We start from the raw sequence: 24,792 nt of genomic DNA, 5'->3' as shown, positions 1-24,792 counted from the left end.
GTAGGAAGGGTAATGGATTGACCAAGGTGGAAAGGAGTCACCACCTTTGGCAGAAAAGCAGCCCTGGTCCTAAGAACCATTCGTTCAGCATGAATGGTCAGGAATGGGGGCTTGGAACTAAGAGCTTGAAGCTCACTTACCCTCCTTGCCGAGGTCATTGCAACGAGAAAAACCGTTTTGAAAGTCAGAAACCTCATGTGACATTTGTGAAGAGGCTCAAAAGGAGCACCCATCAAAAATGTCAAAACTAGATTCAAATCCCACTGAGGCACAATAAAAGGTGTAGGAGGGAACCTATTAGTGAGGCCCTTCAAAAACTTTAAAACAATGGGAGACTTAAAAAGAGAAGGCTGGTCAGGCAAACAGATAAAAGCCGACAGCGCAGAAAGATAACCCTTCACCGTGGCAACAGCAAGCCCCTGCTGAGCCAAAGAAAGGGCAAACTGGAGCACATCAGATAAATGGGACCTCAAAGGGTCTATAGATTTCTCCCTGCACCAAGCAACAAATTTAGACCACCTATAAGAATAGATGGACTTAGTGGAGTCACGCCTGGCTGACAAGATGACATCCACCACATCGTGAGGGAGAGAAAAAGAAATCAGGTTGCCCCGCTCAATCTCCAGGCATGAAGGTGTAAGGTCTGGAGGTGGGGGTGTAGAACCTGCCCCTCCATCTGAGAGAGGAGATCTGCCCTGTGAGAGAGACGGAGCGGTGGGCGAGAGGAGAGGTGGAGAAGGTCCGAGTACCACACCCTTCTTGGCCAATCCGGGGCGATCAAAATGACTTGGGCCCTGTCTTGGCGAATCTTCCTCAGAACCCGAGGAATCAAGGGTATGGGAGGAAACGCGTAAAGGAGTTGATGTCCCCAACTCAACTGAAACGCGTCCCCCAAGGCTCCTTGCAACGGTACTGGAGACTGCAGAATGACAGGCAGTGAGCATTCTCGCGAGTGGCGAACAGGTCCACCCGAGGAGTCCCCCACATCCGAAAGATGTCGTGAACTACTCCTGGGTGAAGCCTCCACTCGTGATCGGCAGAGAACTGCCGACTGAGACTGTCTGCACGAACGTTCAGAACTCCGGCCAGATGATTTGCCATCAGACAAATCCGATGGTCCTGAACCCAGGACCAGAGGCGCAGAGCCTCCTTGCAGAGATACTGCGACCCTACTCCTCCCTGCTTGTTGACGTACCACATCGCGGTCGTGTTGTCCGTCAGGACTTGCACTGACTGACCGCGAAGGGAAGGGAGGAAGGCCTTGAGTGCCAAACGTATCGCCCGCAATTCTAGAAGGTTGATGTGAAGCAACCTTTCCTCTGGAGACCAAAGACATTTGACCTCCAGATCCCCCAGATGAGCACCCCACCCTAGAGTGGATGCATCCGATATCACCGTGGCCACCGATGGAGGCAGTTGGAAAGGCTTCCCTTGAGACAGATTGCCTTCCACGCTCCACCAAGATAGATCCGCCGCAGTTTCTCTGGAGATCTTCACTGACTCCCTGAGATCTCCGTTGTGCTGATACCACTGCCTGCGGAGGCACCACTGGAGTGCCCTCATGTGCCAGCGTGCATGGTTGACCAACAGAATGCATGAAGCCATCAGACCGAGCAGGCGAAGAACCTTCAGGACTGGAACGACCGCTCCATTGAAAAATAAAGGAATCATCTCCTGTATGTCGCGAATCCTTTGAGGAGGAGGGAATGCGCGACACACAGTAGTGTCCAGTACCGCACCTATGAACAGGTTGCGCTGGGAGGGCACCAGGTGAGACTTGGGTACATTTATCGAAAAACCCAACCTGTGTAACAACTGAGTTGTCCCTTGCAGATGATGGAGTACCTTCTCCGGCGACTCCGCTTTGATCAGCCAGTCGTCTAGATACGGGAACACATGAATCCCCGATCTCCTGAGATGAGCTGCCACCACTGCCATCACCTTGGTGAAGACTCGAGGTGCAGTAGTAAGACCAAACGGAAGGACCACAAACTGGTAGTGCTGTGACCCAACCGTGAAACGGAGATACTTTCTGTGCGACTTCAAGATGGGAATATGAAAATACGCATCCTGCAAGTCGATCGACACCATCCAGCCTTCTTCCAGCAGCGCTTGAAGAACCTGTGCAAGAGTGAGCATTTTGAACTTTTCCTGCTTCAGGTAAAGGTTCAAAACCCTGAGGTCCAGGATTGGCCGAAGCCTGCCATCTTTCTTGGGGATCAGGAAATACCGGGAGTAGCACCCCTGACCCCTTTCCTGCTCTGGAACCACCTCTATCGCACCTTTTCGGAACAGTGCCAGGACTTCTTCCTGCAGGAGAAGCAGGTGGTCTTCCGAACAATAACCCTGGCAAGGAGGGTAATTGGGAGGGAATTCCTGGAAAGGAAGCGCATACCCATTCTCTACAAGATTGAGAACCCAAAGATCCGATGTTATTAATTCCCAATCTTGTAGAAAATGTGTAAGCCGACCCCCCACTGGGCCCACATGATCCGGAATGGCGGATCTAGGGCTGCTTTGCTGCGTTGGTCGGGGGTTGGGAAGGAGAGGAGGAGGAGGAGGAGGAAGCTTGACGACCTCTAAGGCGAGATCTTTGTCTGCCCCTGTACGACTTGTACAGTGTATTCTGCTGCTGTTGAGGCTGCTGCTGGGATGATCTGTAAGATCGAAAGGAAGATCGGCCAAACCGTCTGAAACGTCTTCCGGTAGTACCTCTGGACTGAAGACCCAAAGATTTTGCAGTGGCTCTACTGTCCTTAAAACGCTCCAAGGCATTATCAGCCTTCTTGCCAAATAAGCCTGAACCATCGAAAAGCAAGTCCATCAAGACAGACTGGACGTCTGTAGAGAACTCTGATGACTTGAGCCAGGCAGCCCTCCTGGTGGCCACGGAAGAGCCCATGATCCTTGCCACCGAGTCTGCGGTGTCCAGACCACTCTAGATGACCTGCCTCGCAGCTGCTGGAGTGTCCGAAACCACTTCTTGAAAATCCTTCCTGTCATTCTCAGGAACCTTCGGAATCAACTGCTTGACAGAGTCCATCAAAGCATGGATATACCTTCCCATCAGGCACGTAGCATTGGTTGATTTTAATGCCATACTGGCTGATGAGAAAATCTTTTTGGCACTTTGATCTTGCTTCCTGGATTCCTTATCCCCAGGAACCTGTGAAAACGCACCAGCAGATTTCTTTGAGCAGGCAGCCTGCACCACCAAACTCTCAGGCAGAGGATGCGTTGTTAAAAATGCAGGGTCCTCCGGTGCAGCTCTATATCTCCTCGCCACTGTTCTAGAAACTGCAGGAGCAGATAAGGGTTTTTTCCAGACCTCATAGATAGGCTCAGACAAGGCCTCGTTGAAGGGCAACATAGGTTCAATCACAGATGAGGGTGAATGAAGCACCTCAGTCAAAATATTAGGTTTATAATCAGCAGTGGGTAGAGTAATGTTCAGTAAACTCGCTGCTTTTTTTAATAACAGTGTGGTAAGGTACCACATCCTTTGATGGAACATTTGATACAGAAGCCAATTCCCATTCAGGCGATAGTTCAAGCCCACTGGCTTCACACAAATCCTCAAACGGATCCTCAGAATCCTGCAACTCTCCTTCTTCAGTATCTGAATACCCATATTTCTCTTCTTCCAGAAGTCTCTGGGCCTTTCTCCGAGATCTTTCTTTCACCACCGAAGCCAATGGATCCGGAATCGACTCCGACGGGGTCGGTGCCAGCGTCGAACCCGAAGTCGGACGGGGTCTATCCGCACGAGGTCAGGCAGAATCCTGCCTCGGAGTCGCAGGTATCGGCGTCGATGGGATCGGCGTCGATGGCACCGGCGTCGTGCGCTTCGGCGTCGACGACACCGGCGGTGTCGGAAAATGCCAATGCGGTGGTAGAGCCGGCATAAAAGGCATGAAGGGTGCAGGGGCATAAGCCTGAGGAACCCCTAAGTTAAAGGCCATAGGATCCGTGGGACCAACAGGTGCACCAGACGGGAACATTGCCCTGGAATAGACACCAAACATGGCGTTCAGGAACTGAGAAGGATCCTGACCTGGAGTCGGAAACTCAGGATATGGACCTCTGGGATGTTCCTGAGGAGGTGGAGTCGACACGACGTCGACTTCTTCTTCGGTTGCAGGAACCGGAGTCGACGAACCATCAGGTGCCGGAACCTCGGCTCCACCAGCCCCCTGCTCCTCACCTTCATCCTCCTGACCAGAAGGATTGGATACAATCGGAGAATGGACCTGTTCTTGAGGTTCGGGTGAACCCGGATGCGAAGCCTCCTCATGTTCCGACTCCGAAATCTCCACTTCTTTATTCATAAGCTTGACCTGGGACTTCGGTCTCGAGCCAGAGTCCTTCCCAGAGTGATGACGTGACTCATGGCTCCTCTTCCTGTGTTTCTTCTTCGAAGACTTCGAAGCGTGAGCCGAAGACGACTCCGAGCGTGACCTCGAACGAGACCTCGACCTCGACTTCGACCGACGAGATCGAGACTTCGAAGATTTTTTAGTCTTCTTGCTCTTGAGTTTAGCCACGAGGAGTTTTGCCTCCCTCTCTCTCAAGGCTTTCGGAGTCATCTTCCTGCAACAAGAACAGTCCTCGACATCATGGTCTGAGCTTAAACACCAGACACAACATTCGTGAGGATCGGTGATAGACATAGTCTTGCCACATTCACCGCAGGCCTTAAATCCAGTTTTCTTCGACGACATCCCAAAGAGAATGAAGATAGACACAATAATATGAAAATAGTAACAAAGTTACTGTAAGCTACTACACGATCCCTGAAAACCGTTAGCGTCGACGACGCGGAAAAAAGGGAACTGATGTCATCACGCCGGCGTGGGCCTATTGTAGGCGTCGGTGACGTCAGCGGAGTCGCGCGCGATGTCGTGCCTCTGTGACGTCCGGATCCACGTCGGCGCGAAGCTACAAAAGAATTTCCGAATGTTGCTGACGCAAGGGGGATATTCACAAGGTGAGGAATCCACACGGCAGATGTATCTATCAGAAATAGGTGCATACCTATCGATGTCCAGTAATGCCTGCCTGGTGTATATTAGACTGCTACTGGTAGGCTTCTCCTGGCGAGAGATGCAATCCTCCATAGCCCCCTGCCCCTAGTCCCGTCCTGTCGCGGACGGGCGCAGACGGGCTAGTCTTTGGCTCGTCTTAGGCGCGGGAATAGGCGTCAACACTGCGCGTTGAGGCCGACGAGTTGCTTTATATCCCTCGAGTAGGGGAAAGCTAGAGCGCTAACCGCTCGCCTCCCTGACTGTGCCTTGCTCTGCCCCGCCACCCGCACCCGTGATTGGTTGGAGGGTCGGATGGGCAGGCACAGGTCAAGCTGATGGAAAATGCAGGTCCCTCAATGCGTGTAAGTAAGTGGATATTATTGACAGCGTGCTTCTAATAAATTCAAACCAGTATTATTCAGGTAGTTTAAAAATGAATTTTAAAATGCAACTATTAGCATGAAAAGTAAGAAAAATGCTCAGAGAGCCGTTTTTAACGAGTAAAACAATGAAGAGCAGCTAAGCTCAAATATGGCGCCAAACGGAGTCGGGAGGAAGCTGCCACCGTCCCCCTTATCGCTTTCCTTGTATTGTAGGCGCCAAGTGGCGTGCTGCATATTACATACTTTAACAATGTGGACTAGGGCTGGGCGCAGTTTGCGTAGCGCCACTACGCACACTATGCAGAATTTCGGAAAAAATGTGTGGAAACCGAGGGCACGTCCTGAGGGTCCGTATGCCGGGGACAAGGGGCCCTTGTGCCTGGGCAGGCTCGCCGATCTCCCCGGCCTGGCTGGGTGGGAAAGCAGGGACCGGCTCCGGGGCCTGGGTTTGGAGCCCCCGTCCTGCGGCCTGCCAAGAGTCCATCTGCCCCGGACAAGGGTCCCTGGTGCAGAGCCCCAGAGACCTGTAAGGCTCCAAGGGTCCCGGGCAGTCCGCCCCCGGCCAGCTGGACCGCAGGAGCACTTGCGGGCCTCCCCATTCCTGAGGCCCAGCGTGGGGTTTCGGAGCCCCCCTGAGCCCTGCAGCCCCGGAGCCCCACAGCCCCCGAGCCCTGCAGCCCCGAGTCCTGCATGGGCAGGCGGGAGCCCTCCTGCGAAGGCTCGGGGTGGGCAGCTGGGAGTCCTTTCGGTCCCGGCTATCTGGTCGCACCTTTCCCCTTGGCCATCTGGTCGCACGCAATGCTTTCCAATGGGGCGACGAGATGGCCGGGCTTCCCTGAAAGTCCTGATGAGGGGCCATTCCCCTCCCTGATCCCAGCGAGGGTTCCAGGAGGTCTGGCGCCTCCGCGCCCTGGTCCCCTCCGTCACTCGGCGTGCGCGGGTTCCCAGAAAGAGGGGTAGCCATCCTCCGGATTACTAGGCGCAGGGTATGCCGGGAAACCCCTCCCGGGCTGGCGGTTCTCTGCCGGTGACCAGATGAGCTATGCTGGGACAACACCTCTCCTCCGACCAGGGGGGCTCCGGCCCACGACGTGGCAAAGTGCCCGGGATGGGTTCCATGGGTACCGGGCAGCGGGGCCCCGAGAGCTCCAGTGGTCCTCCCCGTGCCTGAGGCCCTGCGTGGGGTTTCAGAGCCCCCCCGGAGACCTGCAGCCCTGGAGCCCTGCAGCCCCTGAGCCCTGCAGCCCCAGAGCCCTGCAGCCCCAGAGCCCTGCAGCCCCAGAGCCCTGCAGCCCCGGAGCCCTGCAGCCCCGGAGCCCTGCAGCCCCGGAGCCCCGGAGCCCTGCAGCCCCGGAGCCCTGCAGCCCCGGAGCCCTGCAGCCCCGGAGCCCTGCAGCCCCGGAGCCCTGCAGCCCCGGAGCCCTGCAGCCCCGGAGCCCTGGAGCCCTGCAGCCCCAGAGCCCTGCAGCCCCAGAGCCCTGCAAGGGCAGGCGGGAGCCCTCCCATGAAGGCTCGGGGCAGGCAGATTGTCGCTATTTCGGTCCCGGCCATCTGGTAGCACCTTCCCCCTCGGCCATCTGGTTGTACGCAATGCTTTCCAACGGGCCGACCAGATGGCCGGGCTTCCCTGGAAGTCCCGATGAGAGGCCATTCGCCTCCCCGATCCCAGCGAGGGCCCCAGGAGGTCGGGCACCTCCAGGCCCTGGGTCCCCTCCGTCACTCGGAAAAAGGGGTAGTCTTCCTCCGGATTTTCTAGGGGCAGGATATGCCGGGACACCCCTCCCGGGCTGGTGGTTCTCTGCCGGTGACCAGATGGGCTATGCTGAGATAACACCTCTCCTCCGTCCAGGGGGCTCCGGCCCACAGCGTGGCAAAGTTCCTGGGACAGGCTCCATGGGTCCCGGGCAGTCCATCCCCGGGCGTCCGGGGCTCCCTCCGCCAGGCCAACGGCGTGGCAAAGTGCCCGGGACAGGCTCCATGGGTCCCGGGCAGTCCACCCCCGGGCGTCCGGAGCTCCCTCCTCCAGGCCAATGGTGTAGCAAAGTGCCCTGGACGGACTCCATGGGTCCCGGGCAGTCCTCCCCCGGGCGTCCGAGGCTCCCTCCTCCAGGCCAATGGCGTGGCAAAGTGCCTGGGACTGGCTCCATGGGTCCCGGGCAGTCCTCTCCCGGGCGTCCGGGGCTCCCTCCTCCAGGCCAACGGTGTGGCAAAGTGCCCAGGACCGGCTCCATGGTTCCCTGGCGTCTGGGGCTCCCTCCTCCAGGCCAACACAGTGGCAAAGTGCCCGGGACGGGTTCCATGGGTACCGGGAAGTCTTCCCCCGGGTGTCCGGGGCTCCCTCCTCCAGGCCAACGGTGTGGCAAAGTGCCCAGGATGGCTCCATGGGTACCGGGCGTCCTCCCCCGGGCGTCCTGGGCTCCCTCCTCCAGGCCAACGGCATGGCAAAGTGCCCTGGACGGGCTCCATGGGTCTCAGGCAGTCCTCCCCCGGGCGTCCGGGGCTCCCTCCTCCAGGCCAAGGGCGTAGCAAAGTGCCCGGACGGGCTCCATGGGTCCCGGGCAGTCCTCCCCCAGGCGTCCGGGGCTCCCTCCTCCAGGCCAAGGGCGTAGCAAAGTGCCCGGACGGGCTCCATGGGTCCCCGGCAGTCCTCCCCCGGGCATCCGGCCCCGAGAACTCTAGTGGTCCTCCACGTGCCTGAGGCCCAGCCAGGTTCCCCGAGCCCCCGATCGCTGCCCTGCGTGGGCAGGCGGGAGCCCAACCGCGAAGGCTCGGGGTGGGCAGCTGGGAGTCCTTTCGGTCCCGGCCATCTGGTCGCACCTTTCCCCTCGGCCATCTGGTCGCACCTTTCCCCTCGGCCATCTGGTCGCACCTTTCCCCACGGCCATCTGGTCGCCTCGGCCATCTGGTCGCATAGATCCCCCTCGGTCATCTGGTCGCACCGATCCCCTCTGCCATCTGGTCACACCCAATGCTTTCCTATGGGGCGACCAGATGGCCGGACTTCCTTGGAAGTCCAGATGAGGTGCCATTTGCCTCCCCGATCCCAGCTAGAGCTCCAGGAGGTCGGGTACTTTTGCGCCTTGTGTCCCCTCTGTCACCTCGTGTGCACGGATTACAAGAAAGGGGGGTAATTTTCCTCCAGATTACTAGGGAGAGGGTCAGTCAGACCTCCGTGAGGTCCAGCGATTCTGAATCAGGGTATGGCAGAACCCGGGCCCGCCCACCGGGGCCCCAAGGGGCCCCAAGGGGCCCAGGTACGCACCAGCATTTCTCAGACCCTTCCCGATGGTCCTTTTTCTCAGAGTTTTTTTCTTCAGTCAGCGATGCCGAGACCGGGGAAGGCGGCACCCGGGCCTGCCCGCTGGGGCCCCCAGGGGTCCAGGTACGGTTCTGCCTCTCAGTCCCTTGCCAATGGCCCTTTTTCCTCGAGTTTTCTCCGTGAGTTCCGGCGAGGCCGAGACGGGGGAAAGCAGCACCCGGGCCCGCCCGGGCCCCACGGGGGCCTGGGTACGCACCTGCCTCTCAGCCCCTTCCCGATGGTCCTTTTTTCTCTGAGTTTGCTCAGGGAGACCTCCGTGAGGTCCGGCGATGCCGAGACGGGGGAAGGCAGCACCCGGGCCCGGGTACACACATGCCTCTGAGCCCCTTCCCGATGGTCCTTTTTCTACGAGTCTGCTTGCCCCGGGAGCAGGCAGGAGGGAATGCTAAGCCAGCATACCCCCCTGCGAAGGGCGGCCTGCCAGGGGATGCCCCGGCTATACTCTGATCGATTGGTCACTCTCGGTCCGTTTAGGGATGGACTGCTTGGCCAGCCTCGGCTGTTGTTTCAAGCAAAGAGCTTCCACCCCACATGGACCCTCCGACTCGAGGGCCTGCCGCCTGGCGGGAGGCCCTTTAAACCCAGCAGAGCAAAGGCCGAGTGGCCATGGCAGCTCCTGCACCCCAGTGGTCTGACCCGAGCAGGAGGGGTGGGGTGGCGCCAGGCCCTTGGATGCTGCTGCCCAGCAGGTCAGTAGGCCCCGCGCACCACACCGTCACCCCTCTCTGCCCAACACATTTCCACAGCAGCTCGGAACAACCGTTCCGAGGGGTGCCGCCGCCGCCAGGCTCCAGCACCCATGCGTCTTGCTCAGGCTGCGCCTCAGCCCGCCTCTCCCTCCCGAGGGAGACGGCTGGGCCTGCCGGTGCCCATGCGAACGTACCGCTCCATACCCCTCCAGCGGGCCAACACACCCAGGCGGGTGGACTCCTTCCCCTGGCAGGCTCCTGAGAGATGGAGGGGTGCGCGAAGGTTGCCGGTCGGGGAGATGGGCACGCGGCTCCCACCCCGTCATCAGGTGCGGCTACTTGGTTGATCTTGCCAGTAGCATATGCTTGTCTCAAAGATTAAGCCATGCACTTGTAAGTACACACAGCCGGTACAATGAAACTGCGAATGGCTCATTAAATCAGTTATGGTTCCTTTGATCTCTCCCTCTGTTACTTGGATAACTGTGGTAATTCTAGAGCTAATACATGCCGACGAGCGCTGACCTCCCGGGATGCATGCATTTATCAGACCAAGACCAATACGGGCTCTAGATAACCTCGGGCCGATCGCACATCCCAGTAACAGCGACAATACATTGGGATGTCTGCCCTATCAACTTTCGATGGTACTTTCTGTGCCTACCATGGTGACCACGGGTAACGGGGAATCAGGGTTCAATTCTGGAGAGAGAGCCTGAGAAACAGCTACCACATCCAAGGAAGGCAGCAGGCGCGCAAAATTACCCACTCCCGACTCAGGGAGGTAGTGACGAAAAATAACAATACAGGACTCTTTCCAGAGACTGGCGCCCTCGCGGCGTCTAGTGCGGTAACGCAAACGATCCCGAAGAAGCCGGCGGGAGCCCCGGGGAGAGTTCTCTTTTCTTTGTGAAGGGCAGAGCACCCTGGAATGGGTTCGCCTCGAGAGAGGGGACCGAGCCTTGGAAAACGTCGCGGTGCCAGCGGCGTCCGGTGAGCTCTCGCTGGTCCTTGAAAATCCGGGGGAGATGGTGTAAATCTCGCGCCAGGCCATACCCATATCCGCAGCAGGTCTCCAAGGTGAACAGCCTCTGGCATGTTGGAACAATGTAGGTAAGGGAAGTCGGCAAGTCAGATCCGTAACTTTGGATAAGGATTGGCTCTAAGGGCTGGGTCGGTCGGGCTGGGGCACGAAGCGGGGCAGGGCGCGCACCCATGCAGCTGGACGAGGCGCCTCTCTCTAGGGCGGCGGCGACTCTGGACACGAGCCGGGACCTTCCTGTGGATTGCCCCAGCTGCGGTGGTTGCCTCTCCCCGGCGCGGGGCTGGCGTTCTGCCTCGGCTGGCGCCTAGCAGCTGACTTAGAACTGATGCGGACCAGGGGAATCCGACTGTTTAATTAAAACAAAGCATCGCTAAGGCCTAAGGCGGGTGTTGACGCGATGCGATTTCTGCCCAGTGCGCTGAATGTCAAAGTGAAGAAATTCAATGAAGCGCAGGTAAACGGCATGAGTAACTATGACTCTCTTAAGGAACCTATTCTCGGTTGTAGTGGCCTTTACCTCCCAGTGGTCCCGCCGGTAACTGCCTCTGTAGTGCTAGACTCTGCGTAGAGAAGCATATAGAGACAGGCCAAACAAGGTTCTATCATGGCAGCGAGCGTGATAGTGAGAAATGGCAAAGCAAACAAACCCAATTCCAGATGGGGTAGTTCCTGTAGAATAAAAACCTAGTTAAGATGGCGTAATGTGATATTGCCTGGGCCCTAATGAGATGTGCATTCTGGGTTGAGGGGTTGTCTGCCCCTTGATTAAGGCCTGCCCCACCAGATAAACACGGGATTGCCCTCATTGAATACTATTGGGGTGGAGAGAATCATTCCCCCCCTGTGAGCTAAGGAGACATATGCCCCAGGTGCTCCTGTTGAGACCTCTTGTGGATACCTAGGCCTCCCCCTAGAAATCCTACTTAACTGTGTGATGCCAAGGTTATAATTCCCCACGGTATTGCCTCTTTTGTAGTGGTGTAGAGGGGATTTTCACTGGAAATGTTGTGACCTGAGCCTACGGTCATTATTGGCATTACCGCAGCCAAGGTATACTGATGTTTTACCCTTGAAGGTGGATTGTATGTTGTGGTGCCCTTTTATTGCAGGTGTGCCCCTATGCTGGCCTGATGAGTTATTCCAGGCCCCTGTCCATGCCCCTTGTTAATGAGCCTGCCGTACTGATTTCTTACAGGTGCTCCTGATTAGTATGTGCTGTAATGCTCTGTTGTTGTTCTTCCCTAACAGGGGTTGGGTTGGTGTTAATGTGCATGATGATTAACTATGCTAATGTAGAACTTTTGTAATTACAGCCTTCCCTGTAGGATGAGAGCCTGAGTTGGCCCCGCCAGATTGGCTCCAGGGCTAATGTTTATTTAACTAACCTTTTTTCCCTTTCAGCATGGACTTTGGACTCAACCCTTTTTGTCCCATGTAAATAATTCCCCATGATGTACTTGGCTCTGGCGCCAGTTGGCGCCTTGTTGTGAATACCAGTGTATTTTTCCTTTTTACCTTGCAGGTTGGAGATATCACTAAATGTATTCTTTTTCCAACCAAAGGTGGTGTCGTGACTCTTTTGTAGTGTGATTGGTGTGTCGTCTGGGGGTACTGCGTGAATGCTTCACATGTCCTCGAAGTTTGGCCTGCCCGCTTGATGCCATGCTACCCCCTTGGAGATTTGGGCAACCCCCATTTCCAACAGCCTCTAAGTCAGAATCCACCCTAAACCGTAATGATACCCGCAGTGTCGTGGAGCCTCGGTTGGCCTGGGATAGCCGGCCTCTCTCTGGGGGCCGGTGGTCAGAGCCGCTCGCTTGGGGACTGGAGAGCGGACGGAAGGGGGCCGCCTCCATCGCCCTTAGTGCACCGCATGTTTGTGGGGCACCCGGTGCTAAATCATTCATAGACAACCTGATTCTGGGTCAGGGTTTCGTAAGTAGCAGAGCAGCTACCTCACTGCGATGTATTGAAAGTCATCCTCTGAGCCAAGCTTTGTCTCTCCGTGCATGAGCACCCGCGGACGCCCTCCTCCACCACACCCAGGGGTGGGTCCCTCTGCCACCGGGCCGGCGGGAGGGACGCGGAGGGGGTAACGCGGCCTGAGGGAGGCTGCCTCCACACATGCCCTCCGGCATGGGGGCCTCCCCCTCCTGTCCCTGCGGGGATGGGGGCCACCATCCCTTGTAGGTCGGCAGGGTGACCAGATGGCCTGGGCCAGCCGGGCCTCCCCTTCCCGCTGCTCCCGGGCAAGGCAAGCAGAGAGGCGAGCAGCGGTAGCCACGGGGAAGGAGCATCCCGAGCGGCTGCCACCCTCGCTGGACTGCAAAGGCGACTGGGTACGGCACCCTCCCAGGACATCCGGCACTGGGTCGTCCCGTGTCATCTGGTCGCCTGGCTGCGCGACCAGATAGCCCTGCGGACCGGGCGACCAGATGGCCCTGCGGCCCGGGTGACCAGATGGTCCTGTGGGCTGGTGGCCGGGCTAACTCCAACTTTTGTCCTTCCCCAAAGGTCTGTAAGCCCCCACTATGTTGGGGCTTAATAGTCAAGAAAAATGGGCTCCCCGGGCAGGCCGTCAGGGAGAGGATGTGGCCTGGGCTTAAGCCTCCTTGGTTCTGGCCGAGGGTCCGGGTGCTGGGGACAGGGGGTCCAGCGTGGCCCCTGGGAGGCTCTCCTCGGCCTGGTTATGGTTCAGAAGCTGGGCCAAGGCCAGGGGCTTGAGCTCCGTCCTGCAAGCCAGTCGAGGGACCGGGAGTTCATCGGGGCCAAGGCAGGCTCTCCCCGGCCTGGAAAGGGTTCAGAAGCAAAGACCGGGCCCGGGGCTTGAGCGCTGTCCGGCAGGCCATGGGGGATGCCGGAGCCTCCCCGTGCCGGAAAACAAGCCAAGGGGTCCGGTATCCCGGGGACCTGGGTCCACCAGGGCAGGGGAGGCTTACCGCCGGCCTGGCTGGGTGTTGGAAGCAGGGACCAGGCCCGGGGCTTGAGCCCTGTCCCGCAGGCCATGGGGTGCTGGAGCCTCACCGTCCTGCAAGCCTGCTGAGGGTACCGGCGTTCATCGGGGCCGAGGGGGGCCTCTCCCTAACCTGGCTAGGGTTCGGAAGCAGGGACCGGGCCCGGGGCTTGATCTCCGTCCGGCCATGGGGTTGCTGGAGCCTCCCCTTTCCTGCAAGCGAGATAGGGTCCGGGCATTCATCGGGGCTTAGGGAGGCTCTCCCCGGCCTGGCTAGGGTTCGGAAGCTGGGCCCGGGGCTTCAGCTCCATCCGGCAGGCCCCGGGGTGTGAGAGACCCCTGTCCTGCAAGCCATCAGAGGGTCCGGGCGCTGGGGACAGGGGTCCACCGGGTACCGGGAAGCTCTCCCTGGCCTGGCTAGGGTTCGGAAGCTTGGACCAGGCCCGGGGCTTGAGCTTCGTCCGGCGGGTTCCGGGGTGCGTGAGCCCCTCCATCCTGCAAGCCATCAAAGGGTCCGGGTGCTGGGGACGGTGGTCCACCGGGTCTCCAGGATGCTCTCCCCGGCCTGGCAAGGGTTCGGAAGCTGGGACCGGGCCTGGGGCTCGTGCTGCGTTCCAAAGTCCCGTGCTGCGTTCCAAGGTCCCAGGCTGCGAGAGCCCCCGCATCCTGGTAGCCAGCCGAGGGTCCGGGCACTGGTGACGAGAGTCCGCCGGGGCCCGGGGAGGCTCTCCCCGGCCTGGCTAGGGTTCGGAAGCTGGGACCGGGCCCAGGGCTCGTGCTGCGTCCGGTGGGCCCTGAGGTGCGGGAGCCCCCCGCCCTGCAAGCCAACCGAGGGTCTGGGGACGGGGGTCCACTGGGGCCCAAGGAGGCTCTCCCCGGCCTGGCTGATTTCAGAAGCAGGGTCAGGGCTGGGGAGTAGGGGTGGCAGAGCGGAGTTTTCTGCCCACCCCTGATGTTGACCACCGCTGTATACACTGTACTTTTGCCTGACTGATGCTCTTTTCTCTTTGTTTTCAAATTAATAAAAGAGTTTTAAACCAAAAAAAAATACATTGATAATTTTATTATGTTTTACAAAATAATTTCTTCTTTAAAATACTTTGAATACATTGTTATTTTTACCTCGAATTTTTTGAAATAACGATCTCTGCAAACGTTTAATTTCCTTCATTATTTGAACACACTAGTGATATATTAGCATTTTCCGCCAAGGCTGGGGCTTTTATCTGAAAGTAGCTGCACATGTTCATCTATCAAGTGGCAACTCACATCACGATATCAATAGAGTGTTTACCAGTTTCGGGCATTCTTTAAAGTTAACTATCAAGAAAGAAAATGGTTATACCTATGAAAGCAATGTTCCAAATATGCAGTAATTCACTAGCCTTTAAAGCACCAAGCATACATAAAGAGACTCGACACAGCAAAGGAGTCAAAAATTGCAGTTTAGAAACGTTTGAAAAATAGATTTGAAACAAAGTTTAGGGTCATGTTCCATATAAAAAACTGCATTATTCAATTTAGCACACAGCAACTTAACATTCATTTTGATTAAGAACAACTTTGAAGATATTGTCAATAAAGTTATTTTATCGTGTCCATAATACACATATCTAGATTTGAAAATACACTAGAAAGGTTGAAAATTAAGGACTTAAACAACAATCACTGACACTTTAAACAGGGGGCATAATGAACATCTATTCACAAAATAGGGGTGGGGTGTGAACGTCATCAGCTCTATGTAGCTCCTAGGAGAGAAAGTGAGCACTGTACCTGCTATCCTTCAAGTCCTGGAAGCAGGAGTTCACAGTTTTTAGCCGCAAAGCTCTTTTCGAGCGTGCAAAGCGCATGTAGTTGATGACCTCATTCTGGTGGTGCTCATTCAGACCAAATTCAGCCTACAGGAAGCAGAAGAAAGGAAAATGATTAAAAAAGGCAAAATATGTGATTACTAAGGGAAAAAAGTCTACCCTCCCTCCCACACATACACATATAATACAGGAAGCAATCCACCATTATAAAGAAACAACTGGGCTTGAGCAGCACATTGACCAAAGATCATTTTCTGAAAACGAAAGAAAACTAACACAAAGGAGGTTGATCACTACTTTCTCTTAGGTCTATTACTATAAAAGACAAACACTACATAAGAAATGACAATCTATGCTGCAACACCACTTCTTACAAATACATATCAGAACAACAGCATTGGCTTTCAAGAGACAGCCTTACGTTAAAAAACAAGCATTTGCAATGCAATAGGTCTTGCATTTTCAAAACTTTGACCTATTGGCATTGTAAATGACAATGCATTTTATGACTGCAGGTTTTTTAAATATATAAATAAAAGGCATTGCCATTTATGCCAGTAACTCAAAATCTCGCAAATGCGAAATTTACCACGTTTTTATGCCTTCTGTAGAGATTCAATTGCAACTTGTAGGTTGCAAGTTATATTTCCTGCTAAGGGGAGACGCCTGTTCGATGCCCACGATGATTTAATGAGCTGCTTAATACTGTGAGATGATAATAAAGTGCTTAGGTAGACTGTAATACGAAAGAAAGGTCTAGTTTATCTATAAACTGAAGCTGACATTTAGTTCATTCTGAAGCAAGTTTTATGTTTGCAGATAAACAAATGTAGTCATAAGCAAATGGGATAACTGGTCCACAATCAGACAATGCAGTCAAATTGAGATTCCAGAATCTGCAGCTACGGTCTGCTGGCTCACAGTCAGTAATGTAGTTTTGCTTAAATAGATTGCCCTCGTACCAGCAGAGTTTAGCACTAACATTTAGACCAAGTACCGGAGCATGACGTCATATTTCTGTTCATCACAGCACATATTAGTGCAAAAAGGCCAGTGCACTCAATGTAAATCAACTTTGTTCGGCCCATTTGTATCGTACTGGACTTGCAACGTGATCCGAATTTTCAAATACCTTAAGTACAGCCACGGACACCGAGAGGTGTCATTTTCTAAGTCATCATTAATGCCTAGAAGATATTTGAAAGGATAAGCCAAAGGGTGGTAAAAGTAACCGCCTTGACATCAAATCGAAACTGAAACATACGTCGATATGTAGGTGTTAGGAGGAAAGAACAGCAGGAAATAGCACCTATGTTGAGACATGTATTCCAGGCACATGCAGAGAATACAGGGGCGTGCATGATTAAGAAGTTTATGCAGGTGACTGGAGATGGTACGGAGGGCTCTGAATGAGCTCGGGAGCCTCTATAAGTGGTATGTCTAAAACCACATATTCGGCCTGAACCCATTGAGCTACCTTGTGCTTAATGGACTTGTGAAAACAGAGATATTCCACTTGGTTTCGCATGATTATGCCTCAGAATAAGAGTGTGACTGAGGCACAGCTGTCACATGGGTCAGTCCTCAGATTGATTGTGATTTTTCAGCATAAACCATGGTGTTTAGTCAAGTACTCAGAAGTCGCAGTGTGTGGCGCTATACCAAACAGTGTAAAAGTACAAATATCTGTCCCTGAAGCTGGATCAGTGGTAGATTCGGATCACTACTTCTGTAACGGGTGCACTTTCACTGGTTGACACAATCTCCAGCAAAGACCTCTATACATTAAAGGGGAGGAGCATGCTGTATCCCCCCAGCATTCCTGCACTTCCTGTTCACCCTCAGTGGTGGTGAGGAGGGGCCACGTCGCAAAAACGTGTTAAAAAGCTCTTTAAGCTTTCCGTGGCAGGGACGCTCCTGGGACAAAGGCGGGCCGGTCTTTTTCCCCCGACATGAACTAGAAGAGGCAGCAATTAAAAAAAAAAACAAGCTCTCGGCATTGCGCAAAGGCAGCCGCTTGTTTATAATTGCATTGCGCTTTCACTTTAAGTGAAAGTGCGATGCAAAAATAAACCCCCGGCTGCCTTTGCCAAAGCCGAATGAGAACAAAAAAAGTATGTAGCGGCTAATTAGGAGACACTGTCTCCCGCCACCGATAAAAGATGCAATCCCGGTGGGCGGGGCCATAAGCGGACAGGGTGGTAACCAGGAGGGACTAAAAACCCTCCTGGACAATCATAACACCCGGTTTTGAATAATTGGTGATGCAAAATGATGTGCACCAATGCAAAACACGGGCAGAGCAGAAAGCGAGCTTCTGGAATCGTATCGAATCATATCGAAGCCCTTGCAAGGCGAAAGCAGCGCATGCGCGCTGCTAACGCCAGGCGAGACCTAAAAAGTTGTTTATACCTCAGAGTAAAAATAACAGACCCAACCCAAAGAGGCATTTTTTACATTGAGAAATCAAAGGCTTCCAACTTTACTCCATCAAAGCTCGGTGCGTAAACTGAGCATGAGCAGAAATAATGAAATTTTAAAATTCTAAATTGGATGTACTTTGTTGTGGCTTAGTCAGCGCTTTCCTTCTGGGAGTATTTATATTTCACTCAGGGATGTCATGCTTGTCTTAGCAATAGAGACATACGGGCAGATGTATCATCATCATTGTAGTTTGCGAGTCCTTAATAGAGATTTTTACCAATTCGCTGTTAAGGACTTGCAAATGCAATGTATATAGGTTGCACAGTAATAAATGAGATTCCTACATATTCCTTAATTGCGAATCGCAATTTGCGATTTGCGATTCCTATGGGCCTAGAGACCCAAAGGAGTGAATGGGAAGACATTTGCAATTTCAAGGGTGTAAGGGTGCCAAAAAGACAGACAGACACCCTGTTGCACCCCTGAAATATGCATGTGTGCACATGTGGCGCACATACATACCCATGTGCTCCACATGGCACTTAGAAAATTCAAAAAAGTGAATTTTTCACGCAAATCGCAAATTACCACCAACTTGAAGTTGGTGGTAATTTGCGATTTCTTAAGGCCAGATCGCAAATTCTGGAGGCTTGCAAAATTGCAATTAAGGAATCACATTTTGCGATTCCTTAAATGCATTCGTAAAATAGGGAACCGCAAATTTTGCGATTCCTTATTTTGCAATGGCCTTTTGGGATGGTACATCCCAAAAGGGTTTTCCCTGTTCGCAATCGGGAATACCCTTGATACATCTGGCCCAGAATTCCCTAACAGGGTGACCATCCAGAGACACATTCTAACAGAATGCTAGAGCAGTCTAGTAAACCTCAATGGGAAGTGACATATTCCAATACTGGACCTTCCTTTACCATAGCATGCTTTGTACTTGGCTACATGAAAAGGACTAGAACAGCACAATGACTAGATAACTGTCAGTCAGGAACCAGTCAGCAGGTGCTGTAGCCACTAGTCATACACCAACATTATTTTTTACTACCATCTGTAATTGAGGACCTGTTTGCCATCTTTCGGACTGCTAATTTAACAGCCAGTTAATGCATACTTTCTACTACCCTTAGTGAATGAACATTACTCCAGACAATTACATTTGTTTTACAGAAGGTGCTTAGTTTTCAATGTTGTCTGTAGTGTATATGATACAATTACAACTCCGAAGCACTTGATGCTCTGTTAAAGATTTGATTTGAATTTACCCCTGTATACTTATTATTTTTCGTAAAGCTACTTTGCTTTTTGCACATTTACCCTTTCCATTCCAAATCACATATCTAACTCGTTTTCTAGCAGCACACGTTTATAGAAAAGTAATGTTAATAATACAGTGCTAACACAGATAGCTGTGTTGGGTGATAGAAGTGATTTTTCTTGTTCTCATATTCCTCAAAAGGGGCTGTTCTTAATGTATTACTAGGTAGTAAGTCCACCGCCAGAGAAAATGGTATAGGAACAGCTTTCTAAATAGATCACAGTTACATCTTGAGCAGTTCCAGAATAAGCCTCTCCAAAGACCATAAACAATCTTTCTTCTTGAACAGGCTGTGAAGCAAAAGAAATGATCAACTTTCCCTCTCCGACTAGTTATTTTTCATCTCTTGCCTATGCGTTTTGGTTCACAATACGCACTTGATTTTAGATTAAATCTAACCCCTGGAATGCTCCACATGTTTTAGACAATATTTTGCAATTTCACGTTCGTTCATCTTTACTTAAAACAATACTCTTTAAGTTTTTCTATTATGTATTTTCCAATAAGTTTGGAAGACAATTCTAGTTGGCACCAAGAATCCTAATCACAGATTGGCATTTAGAAAGAAGACCATATGCCTAAAGCAGTCAAAGACACCAAGAAGAGGAGATTTATGTTTAACCTATAGTCAGCTTAAATTGTGCAAACATTTTAACCACTGAAAGATCGGAGGGACTGTGAAGGTTTCATTTATAGTCATATGGGAGAAATTGAGTAGTTGGTTGACTGAGGTGTGAGACCTAGTCAAGCAACAGCCACAATTCCTTGCGGGTTGAACTACAAAATGCCACTAAATTAACCTGTGCTTAACCCTGGGTAGCTTGGCACAAAAAGCAGTCAGGCTTAACTTAGAGGCAATGTGTAAAGAATTTATGCCGCACATATTATGTGTACCACTCTTTACTGGTTTCATACACTGTACTGTTTCTACATGCATCAAAAAGTGGATCAAGATGTAAAAGACCTTTTTGTGATGTTTTTTCACATTGTCACGATGCCAAGGTTACTCAATAAAGTTCATTAAAAAAAAAAGTATTTATGCCGCACACAGACAGGAAAAATTGAAAACCGAACAAAGAAAAATCCCAAACCAATTTAGAGAAATGGAGTACATTTTAATAAATTATTTGACACCAAAACGACAAAAATCCAATCAGTAGAATTGAAGTTATGGATTTTATTTTTTATTTTTTTAAAACTAGTGCTTTAAAGTTTAAACCATCAACCACGGATAAAGCTTCAATATTCAGCAGCATGGGCTATCGTAAAGGGGTGCACGCAGGATGGAGAATTCCATCCTGAGAAAAACTACAACCAGTCACTTGGAGGCGGCACTGCCCCGTTGGCCTAACACAGGGCTCAGATACTGGTACTGGAAAATATGGATCCTGGATTCCACACACTCAGTGTGTGCGTTCTACTGTGTCCAGTCTTATAATGAATATTTACACGACTGAAGACAGAATGGATACAGGGATTTGAAAGGGTGTACCATAAGGCACAACATGCTTGGGGAATAGGTGACTGCTACATTCAGTCATCATTGTGTTGGCGAACACGTTGCAGGGAATTCACTGGCTGATGAAGTCACAAAAGCAACAGTGCAAACTGCTGCAGTGGATTCAATAACTCATTCCAGCACGAGAATAGACAATGATATCATGACAGCTATCAATGTTGCACGCAAGGATAACCCTTTGCCAAAAGGCTTTTCACTCAAGTACTCCTACTAGTTAGATGCACAAAATATACCATGTGTTCACATTCCTGGAGTGGGAGTCTGGATCAAAGTCAAAATGTAAGGCCAACCAAGATGGAGCGTGGTTTGGATAAAAGACGCGGATTGGGCCTGGTCAGTGCTTACATCCAGACTCGGAAAAATTCTTGCAGAAAATGTTCTGAGTTCATTGGGACAAGGCTGCAGAAAAAGTCAGCGGAGGGAGCTTCGTTGTGAGATGGCCTTGGGTCGAAGCCACTGTAAGATTTCAACGTTCGGACTTAGTCATCGAAATTGAAGTCGAAAACCACCAGCGGGACAAGGCAGAGGTAGACGAAGACAGATCCATGAGGTCAGATACCCCTTTGTTGAAGGACAGCTGAAATGGATTTGCTGCTGCGGAGAAGAACATAGCCGGAGAAGCTACAAGGTCAAACCTCGGAAGGAAAGGTGAGCAGGTTGGTTCCAGTCATCTCCTGGTTCTCAGAGCACTTTTAGGCCAAAATGTGTCCAAGTCCTCAGTTTGAGTTTTTGGAAATCTCGGCACCTTTAGCATCACTGCCAAGGGTACAGGGCTGGAGGGTCACCTTTTTGTGGTTCAGGACTCACTAAGGCTCGGTCTAGGTGTGAGTTCAAGATGGTGAGAGCCTTTTATGTCCCTGTAGCTTTGAACAGGAGACTGCCAAACTAGCCCTTGAAATCACATCTGGGTACAGGTTGTGATTCAGGGTTCAACAGCAGAGCTGGCCTGAGGCTTCAAGGCAGACTCCAGGCAGCAAAGTAGTCCTTCTAGGTACAGCAGTAGTCTGGCAGAGTGCACAGCAGGTTACAGCAGCAGGCATCCCTCTGAGAATCCTTTCACATGTCCAATAGTAAACTGAAGAACAGGTCTGAAGGTCCTATTTTTATACCCTGGTGGCATTTTTCTGGAAGGTGGGAGAAGATTCTGGAAAGGTTTTTGAAGTGCATGGAATTTCCGGACTCCTCTGCCCTGGCTTCAAGTTGGCTGCAGTGACAATACAGGGTTGTTAGGCCCTTTGTGTGAAGGCAGAGGACAGCTGGTCAGGTGTAAGTGGGGTGTGCTCAGCTCTGCCCCCCATTCTGCCAGCAGATGGCCCATTGAGGCACAACTAATACCTGTGGATGGAACTCACAAAGTTTTACTGTCCGCTATATCCAGTCATGTGACCCAAGACAGGCTGCAGGCACAGACTGCAGCCAAATGTCAACTTTCTAAAAGTGGCATTTTCAAAATTATAATGAAAAATCCGACATGACATGTTTCTGCTCCCGATTAGAAATTACACCTTATTAAATGCAATAAGGAATCCACAATGTGATCCTAATGGATGGGTTGGCCTCACGGTAATAAGAGACAAATTTAGGAGTTTTTCACTACCAGGATATGTAAAACTTAAAAGCATATGTCCAACAGCACCCTGCCCTATGGGTTACCTAGGGCCTACTTTAGGGGTGACATATGTAATGAAAGGGGAGTTTAAGGCTTGGAAAATGGCTTTAAATGCCACGTCACTATGGCAATTAAGGATGGCATTCCGACTGTAATGGCAGGCCTGGGGCATGTTTAAGGTGCTATTTAAGTGGGTGATAATACGTGCTGCTGGCCTACTGGTAGCATTTAATTTTCAGGCACTGGATATATGGTATATGTTGGACCTCGCCCTTTTTTCAGGGTTATTTCCCAACTTTTTGCCTTCTTTCTCCTATTTTTCGGACCTACTTTTTGTTGGCTTTATCACTCTCCGCTCTTTACTACTGCTAACCCATGGTAAAGTGCATATGCTCTCTCCCTAAAAGGTAATGGAAATAGGCTTCTACATGATTGGCATATTGGATTTACTAGTAAGTCCTAGTATAGTGCACTGATCGGCCCAGGGCCACTAGGGGCCTGCAGCACCGATTGTACCACCCACATAGCCCTACAAACATGTCTCAGGCCTGCCACTGCACTGTCTGTGTGTGCAGTTTTAAATTGCCATTTTGACCTAGCAAGTGAACCCACTTGCCAGGCCCAAAACTTCACTTTTATTACAAGCACGGCACCTCTAAGGTAGCAATGGGCAGGGTGCAGTGTACTTAAAAGGTAAGACATGCACTGCTGTATTTTACATTTGTTGGTAGTGAAATACTGCCAATTTAGTTTTTCACTACTGCAAGGCCTATTTCTCCCATAGGTTAGCATTGGAGCTGCCTTGTAACCCCTTACAAGAGTATCTTCCAAGCTGGAGCTGATAGAAAATGGGAGTTTGTGGTCTCTGAACTCACAATTTAAAAATGCATCTTTTAGTAAAGTTGGTTTTTAAATTGCAGATCTAATAATGCCACTTTTACAAAGTTGTTATTTTCTTACTTTAGCCATTCTGTGCCTCAGCCTGTCTGCTGAATACATGTCTGGGTTAGTTAGACAGTCTCATAAAGGGAGCTGAGGTGTGCCCTGCATATCCCAATGGCCCATCTCCAGGCTGAAGGGTCTTCCTGCGCTAGAGAGGTAGGATGAGTTGACACCGACATCTGAATAGGGCTGTGCCTGTCCTCACGCAAAGCTGTCTCCCACACCCTGCAGTAAGTCTAAAGCCAGGACAGGGAAAGGCAGGGTCGTGTGCACTACAAAGACGGTCCTTTGAAGTTTGCCTACTTCAAAGACTAAAATGGGTACAAGTACTTGACCTGTGACCCCATATCTTTAGGACACTTCTGGACTGAGGACATTCTACCAGGAAGAAGACCTGGTTAAGCTGTCAGGAGGGACTGACACTTTGCTGTTTACTTTGCTATGTTGGCCTGCTGCTTGCTGCTTCTGTCCTGGGAGTGGAAGGACTGGACTTTGCTTTCTGTATCCTACTTTCAATGTTCTCCAAGGGCTAAGGGCTTGAGTGTGCTTGCCTCCTGTTAAGAAGTCTCAGGACCTTCAAAGACTTCACTTTCCAGAACCGGGGCTCTTCTGCTAGGAGTCCTGACTTGCCAAGGTGTGCCAAATCCAGTTCCTGGGCCCTTGGAAGTAAATTCTGGTGATTTCAAGGAGAAAATCCATGCATTGCCTCCCAGTGTCATTCAGAACCGATACATCGCTGCAAAACTTGACCCATTGCCGTTGCCAGCATCGGTGCGTGGTCCCCACTTAACGCACCAACCGTGGCTTACAAAGCAGGTCCTAGCTTTCCGTTGCCAAGTGTCAAGAGAACCTGCACTGCATGAGTTTGGAGCACCACATCACAGAAATCCATGACACACCGCTCTGACTCCAAAGCAGTGCTTGCTTCATCGAGACTGGATTTTTGAGGCATCGTTCCTGTGCGCCGATTTATTCATCGACACTACACAACAGTCAGGAACCGACACATCGTGCCCTCAAACCACGCATCACCTCCCTTGCAACAGTAAGTGATCAATGCATCGCCTCCCTGCCTAGCAGTAAGGAACCAACGCCTCACCTCACCTGTTGCAGTACGGAACCGATGAATCACCTGAATTTTCAAAACTTCACCTCCCCTGCGCCTTGCCTTTGAATTTTGATGCATCTAAGGCACTTTGTCCTAAACAAGCGCATCCATTGATTTCTAAGGACTAAACCTGCTTAACCTTTTAAAAGTGATATTTTGACTTGTGTATGTTGGACTTTTGTCGTTTTGGTCGTTTGATTCAGATAAATATTAGCCGTTTCTAAATTAAAACTTAAAAAAGCGAGAGAGCGAAAGAGAAAATATATATATATATATATATATATATATATATATATTCTTTACACATTGCCTCTGAGATAAGTCTGACTGCTTGTGCCAAGCTACCAAGGGGGTGAGCAGGGGTAATCTCGGCTGCGTGACTCCCTTACCCTGACTACAGAGAGGGTCCCTACTTTGACAGGGAGCAAACCACTGCCAACAAGAGACCCTATTTCTCACAGAATAGCACTCTACAAGTGAGTGATAAATAAATTAAATATACCAAATAGGTATATGCCAATCAAACCATGTTTAGGGGAGTGAGAATAAGCACTTTAGCAATGGGTAATCTCTCTATAGTACCTTATACATAATTATAATTCAGGCACCACAGTTCCAGTTCTTGAAAATGGAATT

At 51.6% G+C, this 24,792-nt stretch overlaps 1 protein-coding gene across 1 annotated transcript in view; it reads right to left on the bottom strand.

The window, feature by feature from the left end:
• The window catches only part of LZTFL1 (leucine zipper transcription factor like 1), a 392,396-nt gene that overhangs the window by 331,657 nt on the left and 35,947 nt on the right, over positions 1-24,792 (bottom strand). The window contains exon 2 of the mRNA XM_078688161.1: positions 15,190-15,314. Within this exon, the coding sequence (XP_078544287.1) occupies positions 15,190-15,314 (125 nt within the window). The remainder of the gene's footprint in view (positions 1-15,189; positions 15,315-24,792) is intronic.

This window comes from Lissotriton helveticus, chromosome 4_1, assembly GCF_964261635.1.
Source record: "Lissotriton helveticus chromosome 4_1, aLisHel1.1, whole genome shotgun sequence".
Taxonomy (NCBI): Eukaryota; Metazoa; Chordata; class Amphibia; order Caudata; family Salamandridae; genus Lissotriton; species Lissotriton helveticus.
This window is presented reverse-complemented; position numbering and strand designations above follow the sequence as displayed.